The sequence below is a fragment of the Rhinolophus sinicus genome, linkage group LG10 (genome assembly GCF_036562045.2).
Source record: "Rhinolophus sinicus isolate RSC01 linkage group LG10, ASM3656204v1, whole genome shotgun sequence".
Lineage (NCBI taxonomy): Eukaryota > Metazoa > Chordata > Mammalia > Chiroptera > Rhinolophidae > Rhinolophus > Rhinolophus sinicus.
The window spans coordinates 81,861,986-81,883,332 of NC_133759.1; the positions used below are offsets into that span (position 1 = coordinate 81,861,986).

Below are 21,347 nucleotides of genomic sequence, written 5' to 3' on the forward strand. Positions count from 1 at the left end.
GGCTGTTGTATTTGAGAGGAATAGGAGAAACTGTTTTTATGGGTTGCAGAATATAGTTAGTGTTCAGTTTTACATTCTAGGTCTGAACAGGGGTTTCTTTAGATTTAAAACCTTCATACATTTTGACTGCAACATTTTGCTTTGGAAAAAAACTGTGTTGTAAGGTTGTAAGGGAGCCTAGTCCCTTGAATGTCTGTATCTTTGAATTTCACCTCCACTCTTGGGCTTGTGGAACTCTTTTATCCTTTCAGTGAAAATTGATGAGAGATGAACCTAGAATACATGGTGTACTTTTTACCTAGGAAATAAAATGGGAATATCTTTGAAACTTGTAAGAGAGACTGAAAAGGTTTGCTTTGATCTAAGTGTGATAGAAAGATAATGTCCTTGATTTTCTAGACTATTTTTACGTAATCATCATAGGTGAGATAAAAGGTCACTCATTTGCTTTTACATAAGTAGTATTCTTAAATTTCTTCAGAGGTAGAGTGCTAGTGAGCCTCCAAAGTCATACATTTCTAACTCTTTTGACTCTTTTTATGTCTGGAAAATGAGCTTTTGAAGTAACCATTTCTGTGAGGCTTGTGTACACACACATACACACACACACACACACACACACACACAACACAGCATTTCATTTAGAGTCAGCATACCATGTGGTTAAAGCTATGAGCAGAATCCACACCTTTTGTTGTTGTTTTTTATGTTCATCGTAGAAGTTATTTATTCATGATTCCTACACCCATTTAAGCTAATGGTAGAAGAACCCCTTAGTCTCCTGTTTAAGTTTTCTTTGCCTAAAAAGGATTTAGGTATTAAGCATATATATATATATATATATATACCCCGTTTTTAGAGTGGAGGTTTCTAGGATACTCAGACAATTTAGCCTAGTCTAAGATGATGTTCAGTGTTTATATAGATTCTTTCTTAACCTATCGAGAAAGTAAATTTTGTTTTTATGTCTTGTTTCGCCCTTATCACATAGAGAAGAACTTCCTGGAGTATCTAGTCTCTGCTGTATAGTACATGTAGTAGGCTATAGTTTATACCTTTGTGAGTGAAATGACCTATTTTGCCCAAGCAAATTTCTTGCCTTTTCTTTTCTCTCTGACAAGATGAGCTGTCTCCTCCCATATTACTCCCTTTGAATTTACAGTGTGAATACCATATATAATGTTCTTCAAAAAATACCCAAGTAGCATTTATGAATAATGCTAAAATCGTTATTTTCCTATTTCATAGATGTTTTTGAGCCAAATATTTAGAATCTAGACATCCAGAGAGATAATCAGTTATTTGTAGTTTGAGAGTGAAGTTTGTTTTATTCTCCAAATGGGGCAGGACTAGGTGAGAAATGAGTATGAAACATAGAGGCCTGGAATATTTGCTCTACAATTAGTTGAAATCATATACATTTGGTATACAGAGGTGTAGATACTCTGAGGACCTCTTTTCTATTCATTATCAGAGCCTATAGCTGAGTAAAAAGTTGCTTTTCTTTGCTGGCTAAGTCAAAAGACCTTTTAGTTTGAGGAAGGGGCTTGGGTCTTGTAAATTTTTTATATTAGAATTGTGCTGCCTTAGGGAATTCCACCCTTTGGGATCTTTGGTTCTCGTTGTTTTAAAAATTGGGGTAAATACGTGTTTTGTATTTCTTCAGGCATAATAAGCATGTTCCTTAGCTGTCAAAGGCTTTGAATAGAAGTTAGAACTTGCATGGATCCTATTGAAATATACCCATTGTTCAGAGTGGAGATCAGGTTGATAATTCTTTAAAAACCAATTTTTAAATGTTAATTTTAGATTTGTAGTCTTTTATTTTTAGCGAGTTAAAAGAAAAATAAAATTCCTAAAGAAAGCACTTTGGTGAGCTTTATGACTCTTAATTTTTCTGTCATAAGAATGTATGCATATACTGTATGTATACATGTCTGACATCCTTTTAAAATTATAAAAATAATATAGTCTTGTGGTGTAAAATTCAACACTATAGATTATATATCTATATATATATATATATACACACACGTATATATATATATATCCTTCTCACCCCTACTGACCCTTCAGATCCCTTTCTTCAGAGGGAACCACATTAAATTTTTTTCAGTGAATTGTCCAGGCTTATATAAGCCTATATATGTGTGTATACACACATTTGTATACACACACTTTAAAGACAGACATCCATTTAGAAATCATGGCTTTATATCATGAGGTTTTTTCCCTTATCTTGAGGCAGGTGCCATATTTAGGTAAAAGCACACAGACATTATATATAGCAATTTAATGCAAATTATATAGCAGATTATAACAAAAGCTTTGTAGGGAATTATTTTTCCTTCTAAAAATTACTTTCAGAGTCAACAGCACAGACCCATACAGAAGTTCCATTTTGATTTTCTCCAGTAGGAGAGGAGATGGATCATTTCTTTTAGGGTTACTTATGATCTACAATCTAGAGCAAGGCTTCTTAATGGCATCACATTGACATTTGGGCCAGATAATTCTTTGTTACGAGGGGCTCTTCTATGCGTTAGCAGCATCCCTACCCTTTACCCACTAGATGCCAGTAAAACCCACCCAGTTGTGGCAGCCAAAAATGTCTCCAGACATTGCCAAATGTGTCCGGGGACAAAATCACCCCTGGTTGAGAACCTCTGGTCTAGAGGCCACTCTTATTGTCAGGGATGGCAATTTTTTCATGAATACTCTGTATTCAAACTTCAGGTAAACAAGGTGAGTCACTGCTTTTAATAGCATCTCAGGGCTTAAGCTCATAACCTGAACAAGAGAGAAATTGAAAAGGGATATACTGAAAGGTTTGACGCTGTAAATTTTTTATTGTATATTTATCATTTCGGGGAACTTTCACTTAAAATACTATATTTTTTTTGAAAAATTCATTTATTGTCCAGGAAAAGGAATTTCTAAAAAGCCTTTATAGGGACTTTGTTCAAGGTAGAAGGGGCTTGATTCCATAAATTGTCACCAGTACTGATAAAATAGGAAATATAACTTGGTATTCTAGTGAGCAAATTTTGGAGACACTGGAGATGTTTACTGAAGGAAAAGTTACCTGTTATTAACTATAACATTTTGTTATACTGCATGAGTATCCAACCTTGCCTAAGTTTTATTCTGTAAAGCCTGAAGACCTTACATATAAAATGATGTGTTGATGACTATGGTTATAAGACTGGTGGGTCAAAACAGTTGTTAGGTATGGGTGGAGGAAAATCTTATTGTGAAACCTGAAGTATGTAGGGGTTTTCTTTTGGTTATTATTTAATACCTTTCAATGGTTGATTACATTCATATAGTTCATAAGTCAAAGTACAATAAAGACAAATGCAGTGAAAAGCCCTGCTGCCCTCTACCATTTTTTTTTTTTTTTTTTTTGCCAAATTTACCTTCATACAGAACCAAAGTTGTAAGAACTAAAATCAATTCTTTTTTTTAACCCACTATAAGTGAACTATTTCAATATATCTACCTTCTTGGACCTTGTTATTTACAATTTTCCTCTCCTGTTGCTTGTTTATAAAGTCATAGAATCTTAGTGATAATCCTATCTCATCTCATTTTTAGGTAACTGCTACCATTTATTGAATGCTTATTATATGCCAGTATCGTACTAGATACTTTCGTTATTTTATTTAATCGTTTCAACATCCCTTTGAGGTAGGTATTATCTACATTTTTATAGAAGAATAAATGTAGGCTCAGAGAAGTGATGAATCCAAAAAAAACCAAAATGGTTAAAATGTTACACAGCTAGTAAGTGGTAAAACTAAGATTTGAATCCATTACTGAATCCAGAACCCATGCTACTATTTTGCTTCTTCAGATTAAGAAATAGGCAATGTTTTTGGTAAACGAATTCTATTTCTCCAATAAACGCTGCTTAGTCCTTGTTGAAGTTTTCATAGATCTAAAGTGAAATGAGAAAAGTAAGGACAATGTAGTGAATTTTTCATAAAGCTATTTTTTCCATTTTTTTCTATTTTGAGATAATACCCTTCCTACTGTTAAAAAATTAATTTTAAAAATATCTGTATTTGACCCAATATCAAATTGGAAACTTCATGTCAGGACCCTGGGTAAAGCTTAAAAGTCTGGACACCATTGACCTAAGTGACTTGCCCAGGATCACACACCTAATTTGTAGATAAAAATAAGTCATCCGACTACCATTCTAATTTTCTTACCTGCTAGATTGTCCTGCTTACTGTTTCTTTTCTGATGCATTGTACCAATGAATTAATTGGTTGCTTAAGACTGCCAATCTCAAACCAGCATATCATCCATAGTTGACCTTGTTGGAAAAATTTTATATTATTTAATGAAATTGGTGACTACCATGTAGATCAATATATTAAGAAGGAAATCAAAGATGTACCATTGAGTATAGGAGGAGCACTATTCTAAAGTAATTTTGTAATTGAACCTACATGAAAAGTTCAGGCCTTGTCATTATTCATTTTAAGATAATTAAGAATATTAAAACTACTGATAGAGAAAAGCATATACCCAACTTTGCACCTTTTCCAATATGGGAAATTTGTTTTGCGATATTGTTACACTAATTTGTAAAAATTAAAATCTGTGCTATTCTGTTGCTAGTTACTGACAGTGTATGGTTCCTATGAATGAAGATCACTTGCCTTACGATTGACTGGTTTACCTTTCTTCCAGACGACTTTACCTAAACTAGGAAGAAATTAAAGCTGTATGTAAGGCTCTTTCTTACTTGCTAGAATGAAATTTAGCAACTGTTTTGTCAAAGAGCACATTTTGTTCTTTCTCCACTACACACACTTCAGTTCTCCAGTTTTTCCCTTAATGGATGCTGTTTTCAGTAGTAGAAAGGGTGTTTTGTTTTGTTTTTAAATGAAGTAGATATCCCACTGTATCCTAGTGGTTTGGGTCACCTGCATTAGTGTGTAATTTTGAAAAGAGAAAGGCAAGTGTATCCCCAGGGATTAGCCCTAGGAACTAAAGAATTGAACAGGAGAATAGTTTATTAAGTTGCCAGGGTAAGTTTGATGTGTTTAACAGTTTGTAATGGGGACAGTTAGATTTAGAACAAGGTTTTTTTTGTTTTTGTTTGTTTTAATATGTGTAAAATAAACATAACATACAAATGACCATTTTACAATTTTTAAAAATTGTGTTAAAATATACATAAGATAAAATTTACCATTTTAAAGTATATTGGCATTAAGTATATTCACATTGTTGTGTAGCCATCACCACCAGTCATCTCCAGAACTTTTTCATCTTCTCAAACAGAAACTCTGTATCTGTTAAACAATAGTACCCTAGGCTTCTTTTCCCAGCCCCTAGCAACCACAGTTCTACTTTCTTTCTCTATGAATTTGACTGTTCTGGGCATATCAAATAAGTGGAATCACACAGTATTTCTGTTTTTGTGACTGGCTTATTTCACTTAGCATAATGTCTTCCAGGTTCATCCTTGTAGCATGTGTCAGAATTTCATTCCTTTTAAAGACCGACTATTATTCCGTTGTATGTACTGTGTTTCCCCGAAAATGAGATCTAGCTGTACAGTCAGCTCTCATGCGACTTTTGGAGCAAAAATTAATATAAGACCCAGTCTTATTTTACAATACGATCGGGTATAATATAATATAATATAATATAATATAATATAATATAATATATAATATATAATACTGGGTCTTACATTAATTTTTTTCTTTTTAATAAAGTCTATGTCACACCAGTTAATATAGGCGTCACGTTTTTTTTTTGTTTGTTTTTTTCTTTTAATTGGGGAAGGGGAACAGGACTTTATTGGGGAACAGTGTGTACTTCCAGGACTTTTTTCCAAGTTGTTGTCCTTTCAATCTTAGTTGTGGAGGGTGCCGTTCAGCTTCAAGTTGTTGTCCTTTCAGTCTTATTTGTGGAAGGCGCAGCTCAGCTCCAGGTCCAGTTACCGATGCTAGTTGCAGGGGGCGGAGTCCACCATCCCTTGCTGGAGTCGAACTGGCAACCTTGTGGTTGAGAGCCCACTGGTCCATGTGGGAATCAAACGCGCAGCCTTCGGAATTAGGAGCAGGAAGCTCCAACTGCCTGAGCCACCGGGTTCGGCCCCTTATATTAATTTTTGCTCCAAAAGACACATTAGAACTGATTGTCCACCAGGTCTTATTTTTGCGGAAACGGTATATACCACACTTTGTTTATCCATTCATCCGTTGATGGGTACTTGGATTGCTTCTACCTTTTGGCTGTTGTGAATGTGCTGCTTTGAACATGGGTGTACAAATATGTGTTTGAGTCCCTGCTTTCACTTCTTTTGGGTATACATCCAGAAGTGGGATTGCTGGATTATACGGTACTTCTGTTTTAGTTTTTTGAGGAACCACCATACTGTTTTCCATAGCAGCTATACCACTTTACATTCCCACCAGCAATGCACAAGGATTCCAATTTTCCACATTCTAGCCCATATTTGTTATTTTCTGTTTTGCTTTTGTTTTTGATGATAGCCATCCTAATGGGTGCAAGTGGTATCTCGTTGGGGTTTGGATTTGCATTTCCCTAATGATTAGTGATGATGAGCATCTTTTCATGTGCTTATTGGACATTGTATATCTTCTTTGGAGAAATGTCTATTAAAATCCTTTGTCCATTTTTAATTGGGTTGTTTTCATTGTTTGATTGTAGGAATTCTTTATATATTCCCAATATTAATTTCATATCAGATATATAATTTGCACATATTTTCTCCTATGGGGGTCGTCTTTTCATTCTTAAAAGTATTCTTCCATGCTTAAGTTTTTAATTTTGATGAAGTCCAATTTATCTATTTTTTCTTTTGTTATCTGTACTTTTGGTATCATATCCATGAAGTCATTGCTAAATCCAATGTTATGAAGATTTTTTCCCAGTGTTTTCTTCTAAGAATTTTATTTTATTTATTTTTATTTTATTATTAGTCTTTAAACTTTTATTTGTTTTAAGGGTTTTTCCAGGACCCATCAGCTCCAAGTCAAGTAGTTGTTTCAATCTAGTTGTGGAGGCGCAGCTCAGCTCCAGGTCCAGTTACCGATGCTAGTTGCAGGGGGCGGAGTCCACCATCCCTTGCTGGAGTCGAACTGGCAACCTTGTGGTTGAGAGCCCACTGGTCCATGTGGGAATCAAACGCGCAGCCTTCGGAATTAGGAGCAGGAAGCTCCAACTGCCTGAGCCACCGGGTTCGGCCCCTTATATTAATTTTTGCTCCAAAAGACACATTAGAACTGATTGTCCACCAGGTCTTATTTTTGCGGAAACGGTATATACCACACTTTGTTTATCCATTCATCCGTTGATGGGTACTTGGATTGCTTCTACCTTTTGGCTGTTGTGAATGTGCTGCTTTGAACATGGGTGTACAAATATGTGTTTGAGTCCCTGCTTTCACTTCTTTTGGGTATACATCCAGAAGTGGGATTGCTGGATTATACGGTACTTCTGTTTTAGTTTTTTGAGGAACCACCATACTGTTTTCCATAGCAGCTATACCACTTTACATTCCCACCAGCAATGCACAAGGATTCCAATTTTCCACATTCTAGCCCATATTTGTTATTTTCTGTTTTGCTTTTGTTTTTGATGATAGCCATCCTAATGGGTACGAAGTGGTATCTCGTTGGGGTTTGGATTTGCATTTCCCTAATGATTAGTGATGATGAGCATCTTTTCATGTGCTTATTGGACATTGTATATCTTCTTTGGAGAAATGTCTATTAAAATCCTTTGTCCATTTTTAATTGGGTTGTTTTCATTGTTTGATTGTAGGAATTCTTTATATATTCCCAATATTAATTTCATATCAGATATATAATTTGCACATATTTTCTCCTATGGGGGTCGTCTTTTCATTCTTAAAAGTATTCTTCCATGCTTAAGTTTTTAATTTTGATGAAGTCCAATTTATCTATTTTTTCTTTTGTTATCTGTACTTTTGGTATCATATCCATGAAGTCATTGCTAAATCCAATGTTATGAAGATTTTTTCCCAGTGTTTTCTTCTAAGAATTTTATTTTATTTATTTTTATTTTATTATTAGTCTTTAAACTTTTATTTGTTTTAAGTGTTTTTCCAGGACCCATCAGCTCCAAGTCAAGTAGTTGTTTCAATCTAGTTGTGGAGGGCGCAGCTCACAGTGGCCCATGTGGAGATCCAACTGGCAACCTAGTTGTTAAGAGCACTGCGCTCTAACCAACTGAGGTAACTGGCCGCCCCCTCTTCTAAGAATTTTATAGTTGTGGCTCTCACATTTAGGTCTTTGATCCATTTTGAGTTAATTTTTTGTAGTTGGTGTCAAGTCAGGGTCCAACTTTATTATATATGGATATCCAGTTTCTCCAGCACCATTTGTTGAAAAGACTATCTTGTCCCCCGTTGAATGGTCTTGGCACCCTTGTTAAAAATCAATTGACCATATATATGGGAGGGTTTATTTCTGACCTCTCTGTTCTATTCCATTGGTCTATATGTTTGTCTTTATGCCAGTACCACACTGTTTTGATTACTGTAGCTTTGCAGTAAGTTTTGAAATGAGGAAGTGTTAGTCCTCCAACTTTGTTCTTTTTCAAGATGGTTTTGGCTATTCCATGCGATTTCACATGAAATTTTGGATGGTTCTTTCTATTTCTGAAAAAAAAAAAAAAAGCTATTGGGCTTTTGATAGGGATTGCACTGAATCTGTAGATTGCTTTGGGTGAGAACAAGTTTTAATACAAACCTTATGTAATTATTTCATCACAATAGATATTAGCAAATGAAAAGGTTTGAGTTTGACAAAATATTAAAAAGCATCTATAGCAGGGATAGACTAAGCACTCGCTAATGTCCTCCCTGAAGTCATTGAACCCAGTTAACATGGGATGCTGTGCTCTGAGTAGATGTTATTTTTTCCTGATTTGTCCTTGCGTTGACTATTTGTGGTTGATCATGATGCTTCAAATATTCATTAAATGCTAGGAAGAATACTTTTTATCCTTTACATGATTAGAGATGAGTCGTAGATGAGTTTTGGAAGAATTATCTCAATATGGTATTTATAATTAAACCTAGATAAATAAACCTATAGTATTTTCTTTAATGATTTAGAATTGAAAAAGTTTTCACATAGGCATTCTATGAAACCTGAGTTAGAAGGTAAAGGTTTGGCCATTTCAGTTGATACCTTGAATAGTACACTTGAAGACTTTCAGCTCTTAACTTCTAATTAATTTTTTTCTGTGTTTACTTACTTTTCTGCTAAATCTTGACATTTTTATTTTTGTCTTAAAAATTGTACAACTGTTAAATTTAGTAATATTTGAAACAAACTATTATTATCAAAGAGCAAAGTCCCCAAAGGGGCAATAGTCCATTTATATTGGATGCATTGTCTTTTTTTGTTGCTTTTTATTTTGATATAATTTCAAACTTACTGAAAAGTTGCAAGAATAGTATAAGGAACTCCTCCCCTATACCCTGTACTGATTCACCAATTATATTCATTTTGTCTCTTTCTCTCATTAACAAATAATTTATTTTTTGAACCATTTGAAAGGTGCATACGTCATGCCTCTTTACCTGTAAAATCTTCAGTGTACATTCCCTAACAACAAAGACATTTTCTTACATAACCACAGTGCATTTATCAAAATAGGAACTTAACAAGTTTCTGAAGTATTTTTCAGATTCAAATTCCCCAAATTTAAAAAATATAATTCACACATCATAGAATATACTCTTTAAAGTGTACAATTCAGTGGTTTTTAGTGCACTCAGGAAGTTGTGCAACCATCACCACTGTATATTTTAAAACATTTTTATCACCCCCAAACAAAACCTTGTACCCATTAGCAGTCATTTCCCATTCCCCCCTCCATGCAGCCCCTGGTAATCACTTATCTACTCTCTCTCTGGGTTTGCCTCGTCTGAGCATTTCATATAAATGGAATCATACATGTAGTATTTTGTACCTTGCTCCTTTTACTTACCATACTGTTTTTGAGGTTTCTACATGTTGTATCTTTGGAATAATACTCCATTTTGTGAATATACCACATTTTGTTGATTGATTGTTGATTGATGACATTTGGGTTATTTCCACGTTTTGGCTATTATGAATAATGATGCTATGAACATTTGTGTACAGGTTTTGTACATATCTTGCAGTTCTCTTGTGTATATACCTAGGAGTAGAATTGCTTGGTCATATGATAACTATGTTTAACTTTCTGAGAAACTGCCAAGCTGTTTTCTATAGCAGCCTCAACATTTTACATTCCACCAGCAATGTATGAGTGTTCCAATTTCTCCACATTCTTGCTAAATTTGTTAATATATATTTTTTGATTATAGCCATCCTAGTGAGTATGAAGTGGTATCTCGTTAAGGTTTTGATTTGCATTTTCCCAGTGACTAATGAAGTTGAGCATCTTTTCGTGTGCTTGTTATATATTTTTGTGCCATTTATATATTTTTTGAGAAATTCCAAATCTTTTTCCCATGTCTTGATTGGTTTATTTGTCTTTTTATTGTTGAATTGTGTTTCTTTTTTTTAGGAAAAAAATTACATGTTCTGGATACTAGTCCGTGAGATACATGGTTTGCAAATAGTTTCTCCCATTCCGTGGGATGTCTTTCCACTTTCTTGATTGTGTCATTAAAATTTTAAAATTTTGGTGAAGCCCGATTTTTATATTTATCTATTTTTTTCTTTCGTTGCTTGTGCTTTGGTGTCATGTCTAAGATACCGTTGCATGATCCAAGGTCATGAAGATTTATGCCTGTTTTCTTCTAAGAGTTTTATAGTTTTAGCTCTTACATTTAGGTCTTTGATCCATTTTGAGTTAATTTTTATATAAGGTGTGAGGTAACGGTCCAACTTTATTCTTTTTTTTTTTAGATTTTATTGGGGAAGGGGAACAGGACTTTCTTGGGGAACAGCGTGTACTTTCAGGCCTTTTTTCCAAGTCAAGTTGTTGTCCTTTCAGTCTTAGCCGTGGAGGGTGCCATTCAGCTTCAAGTTGTTGTCCTTTCAGTCTTAGTTGTGGAGAGCGCAGCTCAGCTCCAGGTCCAGTTGCCGTTGCTAGTTGCAGGGGGCGCTGCCCACCATCCCTTGCGGGAGTCGAGGAATTGAACTGGCAACCTTGTGGTTGAGAGCCCATGCTCCAACCAACTGAGCCATCTGGGAGGCAGCTCAGCTCAAGGTGCCGTGCTCAATCCTAGTTGCAGGGGGCGGAGCCCACCATCCCTTGCAGGACTCGATTTGTTGAACCGGCAACCTTGTGGTTGAGAGCCCACCAGCCCATGTGGGAATCGAACTGCTGCAGCCTTCGGAGTCAGGAGCTTGGAGCTCCAACCGCCTGAGCCACTGGGCCGGCCCCAACTTGATTCTTTTGACTGCGGATATCCAATTGTCCCAACACCGTTTGTTAAAAAGACTGTTTCTTTCTCCGTTGAATTGTTATGGCATCCTTGTCAAAAGTCAATTAACTGCAAATGTGAGGACTTATTTCTGGAGGTGATGAACTTCTGTTCTATTCTATTCATTTACATGTCTTCTTATGCTAGGTCCATACTTTCTTGATACTGTAACTTTTTATAGTAAATTTTGAAATTGGGAAGTCGTAAGTCTCCAACTTTGTTCCTTTTCAAGATTGTTTTGGCTATCTGGGTTGTTGGATATTTGGATATATTCTTGTTCTTTTGATCTGGTCTTCAGGAAAGATTTAATGGGGGTATATAATATGCTGCAGAATTTGTGGTCACACACGAAAGATCCTCTCCTTACCCCCAATAATAATATTCCAGCTCTTGAAATTTCTGCTCCTTTTGTATGTGCTGAAGGTGGATGAAAGGGAAATGTGATTTAAACCTGTGTTTGCCAGGCTACCAGATGAGTAAATTGTTAGAGTGTTAGTGTTTGTTCTTTTGTATGCATCCCCTCCCTGACAAAGCCTGGATATATGTTTGAGAGGAAATGAAAGTGAAGTGGGAGGAGATGGTTGGTTTGGGCAGTTGCGATCTGAGTGCATCTGGTATAGACTATAATCTGCAAGAAGAATATGGACAGAATTCCTTTTTTTAGAATAACAAACAAATGGATAAGTGGAATAACATATGAAACACAGCAAGTAAGAGTTTTTGCATCTGATATCCTCTAACAATTTCTTAAAGAGATGTGAATTCAATATTTAAGTAACATAGCAATTTGCTTGACACCCAAGCCAGTGTTATCATCTGTGATTAAATTGCAAAAACAAATCTTGTATGTCACTGCTCAAATGGTCCCAATTATGTTAAATTACTTGTTATTTTAATTCTATGAACAGTGAGCGTCTGTAGTATATTTTAGTACCTGTTTTACTTAGGACTTGATTGACAGGTTAACAAAGGAAAGTTTATTTTCTTTGAATTTGAAGAGACTAATATTTAAGGTTACGCTTAAATCAGGTACATGTATTTGACCTATAACCACCCCCCACCTTTGTAAATTGCATTCTCCTAAAGCTAGTCTCTTGTCATCAGAAACCTTGGAGCTCACATCTGCTGTTTCTTCTCACCATACACATCTAAGCAGGTATTAAGTCCTGTGCGTTCATTCTTAATATCTTGTTTATGTGTCCCTTTCACTGTATCCTCACTGCTTCTGCTATAAGTGATGTCTTTCACCTGCCCTTATTGCAGTAATGCTTGGCTCTATCTACCTCCAAGATTATACCTAATTCTTCCTCTATCGTGTTGTCAGAGTAAATTCTCTACTGCCAGTTCAGTCATATCACTCCTTTGGCAAAAACCCTTCCCATTCCTTAGATAAATCCAAATTCCTTTGTATGGGATACAAGGTTATTTAGGATTTGGCTTCTGTATATTTTCCCAACCCTATCCTTGCTGTACCCAACTTTATTTGCTTTTTATATTCCAGCCATGCCAAATTGCTAGAGTTCTCTGGACATGTCAGACTGTCTAGGCCTGTGGTATATTTGCTTCCACTGCTTTGGCTTCTGGAATCATACTAGTAACTACTGTGTGCTGAGTGCTTCTCACCCGCTGGGCTAAAGCTTACCTTTCTATTCTCAGATAAACTTTACAACTACCATCTGAAGAAAATTATATTATTCCCAATTTACAGATAAGGAAACTGAAGCTTAGAGACATTATATAACATACCTGAAATCATGCATCTAGTAATGATGGAGCCACGATTTGAATCCACGTATCTTGGACTGTGAAGCTGATGTTTATAACTACTATTCTGCACTGCTGCTATCACTGTTGTCCCTCTTCCCCGTCCTGTTGGATACCTTCTTGTTTCAGAGTTGTCATCTCTAACTGATTTCCTTCATTACTCCCCCATTGGAATTCACCATACCTTCCTCTGTGTTCCCATGTTGTCTGTATATAACTGTCTATTATAGCATCTGTAATATTTTATTGCATTTATTTATCTGTCATAATGAGCAGGAATCATGTCTTATTTATTTTTGTGTTCCTGGAATGTACTAGAAAGTCTGGCACATAGTAGGTTTTCAGTAAATGTTGAATGAATGTATGTGTAGTGCTTAATATGCTCAGGTTACTTGTTAGCCTAAGACAAGTATAATTGAGTCCATATTATTTTTGTGGAGTAGAAAGCAAGAGTATAGGAAGACAAGGTCCTTAGGCAAACTGACCTTAATAATAGTAGTAGTGGTAATATTAATAGTAATGATAACTAATATTTGTTGAGCAATTACCATGTGTTAAACACTGTTGTGCAAGTTTAGATATATTGTCTTGCCTGATCATCAATAACTGTGATATAGTTATGATATCTTATTTTATAGCTGAGGAAAATGAGTCTAAGAGGTAAAAACACATTAGCTAAGATGACACAGAGCAGTGGGCTGGTTGGTATTATTCTAAGAGTCACTGCTCTTAGTCATTATGCTGTCCTCCCCTTGTTGGTATTAATTGGAGGTTTATGGATGTTTGAGCTCTTTTTAACTTATTTAAATTGAGTATTCCTTTGAGTGTTCAATGTTTATTTTCTATTTAGGATAATGAGCAGAAGCCAGGACTTCTTTTTAACCCCAACCTTACCCATTTATTATGATATATAGAGTAAAATTTCTTCCTTCAACAGTAAGATTTTCTTGACCTTAATTGCCAGATACTTCATTCCTGTGGCTTTTCTAATGAGCATATAAGCAGTCTTTAAAAAACACACACACAAAAAAAAACCTATTGTGGAACAAATTTTGTTGTACGTAGTATGCTGGTTAGAAATCATGTTTGTGGAGCTGCCAGAAATTACTAAATGAAAACGTGATTTGTCTGTCAGTTTAAGAATTCTGGCAAAGAGGAGTTAGTAGGCTTGGTAATCTATTACATTTAATTTTAAAAAGTTTATTCCTGACATTACTATTACTGTTAAACTGCGACATTGCAATACTTGTAGATTCTTTGCTTACGTCATTGCTTAGGATTTATTCTAGTTATACTCCATTGTTTTGTTTAGTACAGTTAGTACTAAAGAAGAAGATTCATTTAGTACAGTTTGGTGTGGTAAAAGGGTCTGAAATACATGGAGTCCGAAATACATGGCTTCAGATCCCTGCATGGTTATATGATCTTGGGCAAGTCACCTTTTCTGAGTTTCAGTTACTTAAAATGAAGATCAGTTGACCTACTTCGTTGAGTAGGTAAGATGATTGAATATAATGACATATGGAATATGCTGATACAGATGAGGCATTTTGTTAATGGTGACTTATTTTTGTCAGTACTTAATGATAGTTATTATTTTAAAAAAGACTTTCCTTTCTCCCATCTTTAATTAGAGACTTCAAAAATAATAGATTTTATACTAAAACTGTAGTTTAGAAATGAAGTTTTTTGTAGTTGAGCAAAGTGGAGTTAACTTTCTCCAGTTTTAACTTAGAATTAGGCAAAGCATGATATAGTTCTCTTGTGCTATGTGAAGCTAAAGAAATCCCAAGGGAACATTTATGTTTTGTGAAAAGAGGATTGTGGGTCTGAAATTGGGAATATGGGTTTCCTTGTAGAAAGAAATTTGAGAAGTTTTTATGTTAAAGAATACACAGCCTTTTTATTCCAGTATTTCAGGATGTTGTTGCTGATTATATTGGATTGGGCCTTAGAGTATCAACAAAATCCACTACTAAATTTATAATTATTTGGTCCTGAATTGCAACTGTGTTACTTTGTGTTACTTTCTCCCTATGAGTGGTTCTTGGAGCATGTTTGTGGTGGATGCTGCTGTTGAAACTTTTGGAGTACTGTGGTTTTTTTTGCAAAAAGGAATTGCTATGTCCTTCAGTAATTATCTCTTGGAACGCTGACCCATCCTTTTTGCTGCTCCAAATAAAAATCAATAGTAAGCCATCTGCATTCTAAAATTGGTGTGAGCGATGATTCTGACATAAAGTAGAGGGCTCACTTTAGGTGGGAAGAGGTAACACATGTTGGTCCATCCAAATATAAGCTAAATAAGAGAGACGAGGAGAAATAGCAAGTACATTTTTTAAAGTATGCGTTTTAGATGTTTAAAATGTTTTATTTAGCTTCTTATTTTTAATTATCAAATCTGAATTTCTTACGCGAGCTTCACTTTTTGAAGGTTTGTGAGGAGAGGTAGTGTAAAATATTTAGCCTTCTCTTGAACTTTGTCATATCTCCAGTTGGAATTTATGGGAGTGATGATTATTCTTAAAAGTTAGCAGAAACTAAATTTGTGGCTACTATTAGGTTGGTACAAAAGTAATTGCGGTTTCTGCAGTTTTTAACCTTTTAAACCGCAATTACTTTTGCACCAACCTAATGATATCTTAGTCCCTAACTCAGAATACAAATTAACATGTTAAATATAAAAATTTCATAATCCATTTGTCTGTTAAAAGTCATTCTATATAAAACAATGTATTTTCTACTTATATTTGAGAGCTTAGTGGTTTTCTTTATTGTGCTTGTTGCATGATATGACCATATGACTAGAGAATATATAAACCGAAATATGTGACATATGTTTTTAGACAGAATGTTCATTTTTACTAAGTTCTTTTCTCTAACTAGCAATTCCTATTTTCAGAAATATAGTATTTGAGAAGGTAACAAGTTGTTATTGACAAATATATAGGTGAGATTTTAATATTTTAATATTTTAAGATTTAAAACATATTAATATTATTGAAAGTTTTAATTATAGCACTGCGCAATACACTTGATAGATTTTTTTTTTCCAATGGAAGCAGGTTTTGGCCAAATCATAGCTGAATTGATAAATTATTTTTCTAACTGTATTTTAGCCAGGTGACTGACTTTTTTTTTAGGTGATGATAGCTGAGTCTATGGTTAATCTCCCTAGTAACTGTTGCCATCCAGTGGTTCATTTCTGAAATGTCAAATGGGACAAAATGCTTGTTTTCCTTTTCTTCCACTCCTTTATTTAAATTCTAGTTGAGGCTAAAACCACACTCATTTTTTTTTTTAAAGGAGAGAGGTTAAAAAAAAAAAGACTTTTGAGAAGTAAGACAAAAAGTTTTTGCCTTTAGCGTTTTAGAAGAGATTACCTACAAGAAAAAAATAGGCAGTTTTTATGGGCTAGATTCCCTCATCCTTTTCCTCCACCTTTTATTGTTGTGCCTAATTAGAGGTAGAAAAAATCTGCAGTGTTTAATACTTGAAATAAGCTTTCTTGCCGTTGGCAAAAACAGTATCACTCTAGATGGCTGCTTTATATTTGCTGCTGAATGAAACTGCTGGATAGAGATGAGCTATGTAACTAGATCATTAGGCAATAAGGAAATTTCTGTGATCCTTCAGCTGTATGTAAGAAGCATTTGCATGATGAAGGCAAATTTCCTTCGATTTATCATTAGTTTGGATTTACACAGTATATAGACTTTTTTGGTACTGTATCACTACGCCTTTATTAAGTGTACAGAATTGGTCTTATTTAGTATTTTCATGTGGCTATAAATGGTTTCCCTTTTGGCTGGCCAGATATATTTTGAAGTAATGCTATTGCAATCTGAATTACAAGAGTGTGTGTTTCAGTGGGTTTATCAGATATTTATGAACTGCCAAAAGCAATACCCCAATATTTCTAAAGTAATAGGCATAACTGGATATTTTGTCCTTTTGTTCATCCCACATTAAAATTTTAGAAAGGATAAGACGGAGGAACTATTATTTGTGTGCAAATTGAGTGCTTTTTGGCATATCTAATTGACAAATATTCAAATCATTTATGTGTTTAGTTATGTATAGCTACAACTTATTCTGGAACTTAAGATTTTTCCCGCAAGTGTTGTGGATATTTAAAATTTTTTGATCTTGTGGGTCAGAACCTTAATATAAAATGGCTGAAACTACATTTGAAAGTTTAAGTGATCATCACAAGAAAAAAATTGTAACTATGTGAGTGATAGATGTTAATAAACTTACTGTGGTAATCATTTTGTAAAATATACATATATGAAATCATTAAGTTATACACCTTAAACTTATACAATGTTATATGTCAATTATATCTCAAATAAAACTGGAAAAAATAAATAAAATGAAAAAAATTTCAAATGAATGCTGATAAAAGTACATCCTGATAGATTCTCAGTGAGTATTATTCTTCCAATTTGAAAAGGCATAGAAGGTAGACACTGGTGAGGGACAAGATAAAAGAGTTGTAATTACACAGAATTCTAAAAATTACATTTATACAGTGTTTTATTATTTTCAAAATGCTTTTACCTTATCATCATTTCAATAGCACTGTAAGGTAGGTGAGGCAGATACTATTTTTGTTTATTGAGGAAGAAATGGAATGTCAGAAAGGTTGAGTGATATGCCTGAAGTCTCACATAGTGCCTGATGAACTAGCACTTGAACCTAATTCTCTGCATCTCTGGTGCTGTATTCTTTCCATTATGCCTTGTTGCCTAATTGAGACTTGAATTTATATGCACTCTAAGACGTTAGAGAATTAAAGTCAGTGAATTGTAATTTTCAAAGAGAGGTTATAAGCCCTTTGAAGGCAAGGGGCACATATTTATTTTATGTTTTTCTTCTGACCTTGATTTTTCCCAAGCGCTTAGGAATATGCGGTCTTATGTATGCTAAATTAATGTCACTGACACCCAGTGACATTGCTACTGGTTCTCTGTCCTCCTACTTTTGGTGACAAGGTAGGGAATGAGCAGTCTATCTATCATCTTTTACATGGTCTTGCTCAAATCTATCCCCAGATGTTCTTTCTAGTCTAAAGGCATAGTTGTACTCTAGGTACCTTACCTTTTTTTAAAAATTGAGATATAATTCACATACCATAAAATATATCATTTTAAAATGTACGAGTCAGTCGTTTTTAGTACATTCACAAGGTTATGCAGCATTTGCCATTATCTAATTCCAGACATTTTCATCATTCCAGAGAGAAACTTCAGACCTGTTAGCAGTCACTCCCATTCCTCCCTCCCTGACTCTTCAGGCAACCACTAATCTCCTTTCTGTCTCTTATGAATTTGCCTATATTGGACCTTTCATATAAATGGAATCATATAATATGTGGCTTTTTATGTCTGGCATGTGTCGTTACTTACTCCTTTTTATGGCTGAATAATATTCCATTCCATGGATCTGCCACATTTTGTTTATCCATTTACCAGTTGATGGACATTTAGATTGTACCCACTTTTTGTCTAGTATGCAGAATGTAGCTATGAATTTCTGGGTACAAGTTTTTGCATGAACATGTTGTGTTTTCTTTCAGTCCTGTTAGGTATATACATAGAAGTGGAATTGCTGGGTCATATGGTAATTCTGTGTTTAATTTTTGAAGCAGTGTCAAACTGTTTCCCACAGTGGCTACATCATTTGTATTCCCACTAGCAATTTATGAAGGGCTTTATGTTTTTAAGAGTGGCCCGTTTACCATTTTCCAAATGTATCCTCAAGCCTGTTTTTTTATTTCATTCCCTTCTACCTCTACTCCCGTGTCTGACCGACCACCTGTTAAAATTCTGTGCATCCTTAGAAGCCTATTTCAAATGCCACTACTTGTGTAAAATCTTCTTAGACTTGTGGACCTGGAAGTGACTTCTCTCTACTGCATGTAGTTCTACCAGTTATGTCTCTTTAGGCCTTTTGTAATAGTTTGACTTATTTCTTGTACCACATTTTTGTGTGCTTACGGTGCTTTGTATAAAACAGGACTTTAGTAAATATTAGAGAAACAAATGGGAGATAATTGGAAATCCTTAACTTGGAATTGTTACATGATACATATAGTCTGCAGTTGTCTCTATAGTATGTGTAATATCATATCAGACAAATACTTCTTATAAAATAAAAATGTTAACATCTAAATACCATCTTTAATAAAAAATTCCAGAATTTGGAATGATGGTTTTATCTATCCTCACAACTGGCAGGTATGTGTATCTGCAAGTATCTATTAATTTCCTGGGCTTGTAACAAGCTCTGTTGTATAAGCAGTTACCTTTCAATCTCATTTACCTATTGGCGTGGATCTAGAATGCCATCTTTGTAATTCCATACTAAAGAAGCTGTGTAGCTTAGTACACAATACTGAGTACATAATACATGGCTCAATGGTATTAGATCTGAAGTTAAAGATTTATTTTGTAAAATTATAGTTTGTCACAAGATAATAAATTACATCCAAATCATTTTAACTTTACTGTTGTTATTAGGATATCTTTATTTGGTGTCAGTTGTGAAAACTGATGACCCAGCTAGCCAAATATGCCAAATAATGTAGTCCAAATACTGTGTGGTCCTTTGTTTATAAATTTGTGAGGTAGTATTGCTGAGTGGTTTAAGAACACAGAATCTAGCTTTTGGGCCTGGGTTTGAAATCTAGCTTTGCCATTTATTAGCTGTGTGACCTTGAAGAATTACTTAACCTTTCTATTCCTGTTTTTCTATATGTCTACAAATATGTTAACTTCCCTGGTTATACACACGAGTATTTACATATTATAGACATACATAGGTATATTAATATGTACTCATGACTATATACGTGAATATCCATGTTCATGTTTACTTACATGTGCAAACTTACTTTTAGCAAAATAAAGACCATACTGTTTTGAATCCTGTGGTTTTCACTTAATTTTATGAATGCCTTCTCATGCCATTAAATAGGCATCAAAAACACTGTGTTTGGTGACGGTATAGTCCATCTTGTGAATGTACAAAATATATTTACCAAATTCCCTATTGTAATTTTTTCCTCTTATTTTTTTGAATTTTAATTAATGCTGCAGTGAACATCCCTGCATATTTTTGTCTGCCTTTCAGATAATTTTTTTAAGGTTGGATTCCATAAAATGAAATTGCTGGGTCAAAGGGCATGAGCTTTTTAAAGCATTTTGATACACATTTCTAAATTGCCAGAAAGGTTGTGCATATTTTATTTAAGAAAATTTATTTAGAATTAACTTGATTTGAAATTAGAGGGTTACAATTATTTCATAAGTTGATTTTGTTTATACCATATGTATTGAATATGTACTGAACACAAGTATGTATTGAATACTTACTCTTTACAAGGTATTCTTAGGCCCAGAGGTTAGAGCAGTGAACAAAGCAGGTAAGGGTCCTAATCTCATGGGGCTTTCTTGTCTATAGGACTCCAGATATTTGGCAGTGGATTAAATTTGTTTTAAGAGTCAGAATTGAATAAATTAATTAGAATAGAGGAAAAGCTGTGCCTTAATAACCTACCTGTGGTATCCAGAATTTTTACTGTCTAGTCCTGTATACATCTTCTTGTTCATATACTGGTTTCATTGTAAAAATCCTGCTTTTCAGGCTCTGTGTTAGGTACAGAAGATACAGTTCTCTCTAGGAAATTTGAACCTGGTGTGTCTGGGTTATACCTGTAGTCAGGTCTGAAGATAAGCAGATAGTTGGGAGGCTCCCTCAAAGTCCCTTCCCATAGCCCCATTACTTCTATAGTAATTTATCTGGTTATACTTAAATTCCAAATCAGAAGTCATATTATCTTAAATATTCTCACAATATTGCGATCAGTTTCATGGATATTGCGTCTTTAATTCATAAACAGGTTGAATCATTTATTTTGGACCAAGAAGACCTGGATAACCCAGTGCTTAAAACAACGTCAGAGATATTCTTATCAAGCACTGCGGAAGGAGCAGACTTACGCACTGTTGATCCAGAGACACAGGCACGACTAGAAGCATTGCTAGAAGCAGCAGGTACTTTATTTATTTATGTATTTTCTCTTTTTCATCTCTTTGAAAGTCTAGACTGCCATACAGAGTTATACAAG

The 21,347-nt window shown here is 34.6% G+C and overlaps 1 protein-coding gene across 10 annotated transcripts in view; it reads left to right on the forward strand.

Annotated features, from left to right (window-relative positions):
• ANKHD1 (ankyrin repeat and KH domain containing 1) overlaps positions 1 to 21,347 on the forward strand; it is a 113,192-nt gene that overhangs the window by 1,464 nt on the left and 90,381 nt on the right. For all 10 annotated transcript variants that reach the window (XM_074313637.1, XM_019740240.2, XM_074313634.1 and 7 more), the window contains exon 2: positions 21,120 to 21,273. In XM_074313637.1, coding sequence (XP_074169738.1) covers positions 21,120 to 21,273 — 154 coding nt within the window. The remainder of the gene's footprint in view (positions 1 to 21,119; positions 21,274 to 21,347) is intronic.